Source organism: Ricinus communis, chromosome 6 (assembly GCF_019578655.1).
Source record: "Ricinus communis isolate WT05 ecotype wild-type chromosome 6, ASM1957865v1, whole genome shotgun sequence".
NCBI lineage: Eukaryota > Viridiplantae > Streptophyta > Magnoliopsida > Malpighiales > Euphorbiaceae > Ricinus > Ricinus communis.
The window spans coordinates 9958680-9965143 of record NC_063261.1 but is presented as its reverse complement, the minus strand read 5'-3'; the positions used below and the strand labels follow the sequence as shown (position 1 = coordinate 9965143).

The 6464-nt window shown below is 29.1% G+C and overlaps 1 protein-coding gene across 2 annotated transcripts; it reads left to right on the top strand.

Annotated features, from left to right (window-relative positions):
• Positions 1–983: 983 nt before the first annotated feature.
• On the top strand, positions 984–6241 carry LOC8270580 (beta-glucosidase 24). 2 transcript variants are annotated; one of them, XM_048375398.1, is made up of 13 exons: positions 984–1169; positions 1484–1553; positions 1673–1731; positions 1816–1894; positions 1998–2075; positions 2781–2868; positions 2991–3228; positions 3358–3470; positions 3802–4025; positions 4490–4521; positions 4724–4826; positions 4917–5019; positions 5865–6241. In XM_048375398.1, exons 1-13 carry the CDS (start codon positions 996–998, stop codon positions 6118–6120), a joined length of 1617 nt encoding a protein of 538 aa, XP_048231355.1. In that variant the 5' UTR covers positions 984–995; the 3' UTR covers positions 6121–6241. The 2 variants fall into 2 exon arrangements, with proteins under 2 accessions (XP_048231355.1, XP_002520638.3); XM_002520592.4 differs by having other exon boundaries at positions 2979–3228.
• The last annotated feature ends 223 nt before the right edge of the window (positions 6242–6464 follow it).

Sequence of the window (6464 nt, the reverse complement as noted above, 5' to 3'; positions counted from 1 at the left end):
AAATAGTAGATATCAATTAATAAAATATATAGTTATAATATATTAATTACAATAAAAATAAAAATTGTATTTGGTTCTCCAAATGTAGAGAGTAAAAACTATTTTTAATTTTATATTTAAAAAATAAATATATATTAGAGTTTTTTTTTATTAAATGATTCTATATAATAAAAGAGTTATTTAAGAATACTCTTAGAAAATCTGAACCCTTATATCATTCAATATTTTCTTCCCTCGTGCTAATGTAAAATTTTGCAAGTTTCACATACAAGATCGGCATTTATGTGTGCCATCTTCAGCTGAGAATTAATTTGGGCTATCTAATAATGTCAACTTTTCAAAAATAAAAAAGCCTCCAGGATAAAATGAACACGTGAAACACTTGGAAAGACCTAATCCAACGGTGTGGATATAGGTCCCGTATCCAAAGGCTAAAAGAGCTATTAATTGGAAAATTCTCGTGTAAACTACATTTATGTTTCTATTTATATATTAAATTAATAAATAATTAATATATATTATTTTTATTATTTAATATCAAAATATAAAACATATGTGTTACTTTTTTATTAGTTTTGAATAAACATCAAGCCTATATAAAAATTTTACCAGTTGAATGGTTCTTAAAAGATGTGTATAAAAAGGAGTATTATTAGTTTTAAAAAAAATATTTTTATTATTCAATATTAAACTGTAAAATATTTTTATATGTGTCATTCTCTTATTAATTATGAGTATCCATTAAGTATATGTGAGAATTCTATCTGTTAGACGGTATTTTAAAAGATGTATATAAAAAAGAGGTATTACTAATTTTAAATAGTATATTTTTATTATCCAATATTAAAATGTAAAATTTTTATATATGTGTCACTTTTTTATTAGTTATGATTGTACATCAAATCTATGTAAGAATTTTGCCCGTTCAATGGTCCCTAAAGATGTGTATAAAAAGGGGGTGTTGCCATGAGAAATGAACGCCAAAGCTTGAAACCATGAACATAATTATGGGACCTAGAAGCTCTCTGCTGTTAGGATTGTTAGTCCTGCTGATAATTGGCTCTCTTGATACTAATGAGTCAAAGAAAGAAGAGATTCCAATTCTTAAGTTTGATAGTAATCAGTTTCCAGATGGTTTTTTCTGGGGAGTAGCTACATCTGCATACCAAGTATAATATTCTAGCTCACGCTGCCCTTTTCTATACATGTTATATGCTGCTATTTCTAAGTTATTGATGTACTGTACACTAAGGAAGAAGCTCATGTTTTTAATAAAACCACGTATTCTTAAGTTTGAGGTATATATTTGGATTTTCCAGGCTTACAGGATTTCTATGTTCTTTTGGTGTTTCTTTTGCCTTCTTGGAGCTTGAATTGTTTAGTCTTGTATTGTTGTTGCCTGTACGAGGGTTTGTACATCATAAATATCAACAAAATTTCAATGCATATATCATTACCCATTTAACTTTTATATGCTTTTCAGACCGAAGGCGCAGCAAACAAAAGCGGAAGAGGACCCAGTATATGGGATACATTTACCCATGAGTATCCAGGTTTCTCTTTCTCACTCTCTCTCTCTCTCTCTCTCTCTCTCTCTCTCTCTCTCTCTCTGTGTGTGTATGTGTGTGAATATGAGTAGTAAATATAACCAATTTTTCTGTGAATGTTGCAGAAAGGATAGATGATGGCAGCAACGGAGATGTTGCGGTTGATTTTTATAATCTCTACAAAGTATGAAGTATTTCCTTGAAGTATACTTTGCTATTACTAGTTAAGGTTGAGATAAAGAACATTAATCCGGCATTGATGTTTCAGGAGGATATCAGAAGAATGAGTAAGCAAATTGGTATGAATGCTTTCAGATTCTCCATCTCATGGTCAAGAGTAATACCCAGTAAGTACACATATAGATGTGATCAGGATGGTTAACAGCTAACCTCTGTTGGCTACCTATATAATCCTTATATACCATTAATTGTGAAATTTTTAAAATGCAGGTGGAAGGGTAAGGGAAGGAGTAAACGAAGAAGGGATTGAATTTTACAACAATGTCATTGATGAAGCTATCAACAATGGTGACGATTATCTCTTCTCCTTCTTTAAACTTTTTTTTGTATAGTGATGGATTGGTATTCAGATCCTGAGGTCTTATGTCTATAAGATTAATTTTTATAGAGTAAAAAACTGGAAAAGTATGGAATTAATTTTTCATAAAGTAAAGCTAAGCAAATGTAGAATCCATAAGCAACTCCTACTGTTCCTCAAACTGGAACTCGAGATAATAGACCAGCTATGAAGTAAATTCACCAACCACTTGTACTAATCACTATAGATGAACCATATTAATTATTAATAGAACTAGTTTCCACAAACCGCGCTAAGAAGAAATTAATTTCTTTAGATGATAAAATCAAGTTATTTCCTTTGAAATGTATTAAAAGTAGTCAACTTTAATCTATAGTATAGATTTAATATCCCCACCATTTTTAAAATATTAAGTTTATATTTTTATTCATCTTTGCAGGCCGAATAACAAAGAAAAGTTATAAATAAAAAGTATTAAAATTTATTATATCTTATGACAAAAATAAGTAAATAATAAAAAAAAATATTAAGATTTTACTTTTTTTTTTCTAACATTGTTTACATTGTATTTGTTTGAAATTTATAAAATCTAGCCTAGTGCTTTTCCTATAGCAAGCATTGTATGTGTATATGAATAGAACTTAAAAGACCCGGTTAAAATTGGTATACTTCTCATTTTTCCTTCGTGTACATAGGCTTGGAGCCTTTCGTGACTATTTTTCATTGGGATGTTCCTCAAGCACTTGAAGACAAGTATGGTGGCTTTTTAAGCCCTAACATTGTGTAAGCATACACTAAAAATCGACTTTATGTAACCTAAATTTAGCATATTTTAATTGTTTTAGAAGTACAAGTTTACAAGACATCTAGCTAATAAGATCAACTTTGAATAGGGATGATTTTAGAGATTATGCGGAACTATGCTATCAAAGATTTGGGGACCGAGTGAAACACTGGATCACTTTAAATGAACCATTTGTTTTTTCCACTCATAGCTATGAATCTGGTAGTTTGGCTCCAGGCCGATGTTCACCTTGGGTGAATAGGGCATGCCAAGCAGGAAACTCAGCAACTGAACCTTACATAGTTAGCCATCATTTGCTCCTTGCTCATGCAGCAGCTGTTGATATATATAAAAAGCAGGTAAGCAAAATATATTACAAGATAGTTGTCCAAAGATGTATGACATAAAGAACATAAGACTATTAGCAGCCTAGTAACTTTCGTATATAAAGCTCACTGTCTATATTTTTTTTTTTATTATTAATGTAGCATCTAAATGGCAAAATTGGAATAACACTGGATGTAACCTGGACTGAACCTTACTCCGACAGTCCTGCTGACCGTGCAGCAGCTCAAAGGAATCTTGATTTCATATATGGTTGGTGAGTATTGCTTCTCACATAAGTTATAGCTATGTAATTCTTTTAATAATGTATATATATATATATATATATATATATACTAAGGCTTATACATTGTAATAAACTTATTTTCTTTTTTATTGTAAAAGGAATATCTCCCACATATATATATTTAGTAGGAAAATATATTCATTATAGTATGATTTAATTAGGATTTGCGCCTTCGTTAATAAAGTAAAAAAGCAAATACACTTGCCGATATTGAATGGAACCCTTCAAAATTATATTGGTATCAGTCTTATTTCATCTTTACACTGATGAATTAATATAAAAAATTGCATCGTGCTTTTAGGTTTATGGACCCTTTAACCTATGGTCAATATCCAAGGACAATGCAGACTCTAGTTCCAGATCGATTGCCCAAATTCACTAGGAAACAAGTTCGAATGCTAAAGGGATCATATGATTTTATTGGCATAAACTCCTATACTTCAAGTTATGCTTCTGCCAATGCTACTATTGACCCTGATCCAACTCATATCAGATATGCAACTGACAGTCATGTTAATTTGACAAGTAAGTTGCTTTATTCTCAAATATGATGAGCAGTAAAGGAAATAATTGGAGAAGATTTGCTTTTTCTTTTTAACTAAATTAAATGTGATTTTCTTGAAAAGTTATATTTTATTGGTAAAATTTGATGCTGTAGCACTTTCACCTTTTAACTCATGTGAGATTCATTAATCACAAGATTTTGTTATTCTTTTTTTATCACAATATTACATTCTAGAGTTACAAAAGTGCAAAACTACAAAGTGTTGTCTCGTTTAGTAACTTTCTTTTTCATTTATTGGAAGCTCTAGAGAATATGACAGGTAATTTTTCAAAATAAAATGCACTCCAGTAAAAAGAAAGGAGTTTTTTTTTCTTAGAAAAAAAGAAGGCATAGAAGAGAAAGGAAAACAACTTAATTAGCCATAGTAAAAGGTGATTAATCATATAATTCCTAGTAAATAACAGTTTCATTTTCTTGTTTGCAGAGTATAAGAATGACAAACCCATTGGCTTACAGGTTAGTGTTGAGGAGAAAAAAAGAAATATTTTCAGTGCATTACATATTAAACCTCTGCTTATGCCTTATACTATTTAAGAAAAATGTTCAGTCATCACACTGTTAATTAGCTCATTTGTTATAGATACAACTGAATAACAAAAATGCTTAAAGAAATAGAAATAAGAGAATTTTATATAATATATAATGAATAAATTTGCAGGCTTCTCCAAGTTGGTTGTATATTTACCCAGATGGAATCCGATATATTTTGAACTATACCAAATCTACATATAAGGATCCAATAATTTATATTACTGAAAATGGTAAGTACCTTTTTCACAAAGCAGTTTGCTAGTTAATTAATTTTTTCATGATTTATTAGCCTAAAATATTTAATTTTTGAATATATTCAGGAATTGGAGATGGAATAAATCTCTCTTTAGAAGAAGCTCGAAAGGATTTACAGAGGATACAATATCATGAGGAACATATTTGGAAAGTCCTTAGATCCATTTGGTGAGTTCGAGTGTCTAAAGTAAATGTGTTAAAAATAAAAGTTTGACATTAACTTTGGATATCGTTTAAGAAAATGCTTTGTTAGCTTATAAAGAAGGTATTACATAATTTTAATCCATCACGTCATTAAAAGAATTATAAAATAAAATAAAAATATTTAATCTAGTTTTTAGAGATATGCTAATATAAAAGAAATAAAATAAAATATTATTATTTTATTAAATGAGTCTTTTAATTATATGGCGAATAAGTATCAATAAGTAGGTATTAAGATTTTTTTTTTCTTTTTCTTTTTCTGTTTCTAAAATTGATGCACATCTTTGAATAAAATCATTAGAGAAAAAAAAAAGTATTTTTGTAAATTTTATGCTAATATAAAAGAAATAAAATAAAATATTATTATTTTATTAAATGAGTCTTTTAATTATACGGCGAATAAGTATCAATAAGTAGGTATTAAAATTCTTTTTTTTTTCTTTCTCTTTTTCTGTTTCTAAAATCGATGCACATCTTTGAATAAAATCATTAGAGAAAAAAAAAAGTATTTTTGTAAATTTTACTTTAACTATTATAGAGCAAATTACTTTTTGCTGTCAGAATTATGCCCTTTTTCACATCTCTTTCCTTTTATCGTAAAATTGAATAAAATACTTTTTATTTTTAATACATTTATAGTCTCAAATTTGTTATTTTAAATAATAACACTTTCATTCTTAACTTATATCAAATTAAAAGTCTTAGTCCTTAAAAGGTTGTCCAATGTGGGACTAAATGTTATTTTGATTTAAAGTAAAGCTATTTTTATAGTAAACGGTTACTGATTGATGGATTTTTTCTTTTGGCAGTGAGTTCAATGTTAACGTGCAAGGTTATTTTGTATGGTCTTTTATAGACAACATGGAGTGGTCAAGTGGATATACTATAAAGATGGGTTTGTATCAAGTGGACCGCAAGAATAAACTGACAAGACGCCCAAAACTTTCAGTCAGTTGGTTCAAGGAATTTTTAAAAAATAAAGCTTCTATTGGTGGACCCAAATGCACTCTACTATACAAAACCCAGACCCAGGAGGCTTCTTCAGAGGATACAGAAGAGCTGTAGATAGGTCTCTTCCTGAGTACTATGTGAAGTTAGGAGGGGAGATGGATTAGTCTACAGATACCATCTGACCTTTAGTGCGAACCAAAAATAAATAAATAAATAAAATCGAACTATCTATCTATTGGTGGTATTATTTTTAATTTTCTTTTGATAAATTAGTTTGAATTTCTACTTATATGGTACTATAATAACACCAGCTGCAAAAGGCGAAATCAAGCAAAAAAGAGTTTGCAAACTAAGATAACCAAATCTTAGGAAATATAACAAAAATGACATAGTATATAGCAGAGTGTGAACGAAATAAATTGCTAAAGTTAGAGTAACAAGGGCATGTGCGATTACTA

Bases quoted from the DNA above. Each gene is read 5' to 3' on its own strand.
- LOC8270580 (XM_002520592.4), top strand. From the start codon at position 996: ATGAACATAATTATGGGACCTAGAAGCTCTCTGCTGTTAGGATTGTTA. The intron at 2,869-2,978 runs GTAAGCATACAC...AACTTTGAATAG, and splicing joins TTTTTAAGCCCTAACATTGT to GGATGATTTTAGAGATTATG. The intron at 4,522-4,723 runs GTTAGTGTTGAG...ATAAATTTGCAG, and splicing joins ACAAACCCATTGGCTTACAG to GCTTCTCCAAGTTGGTTGTA.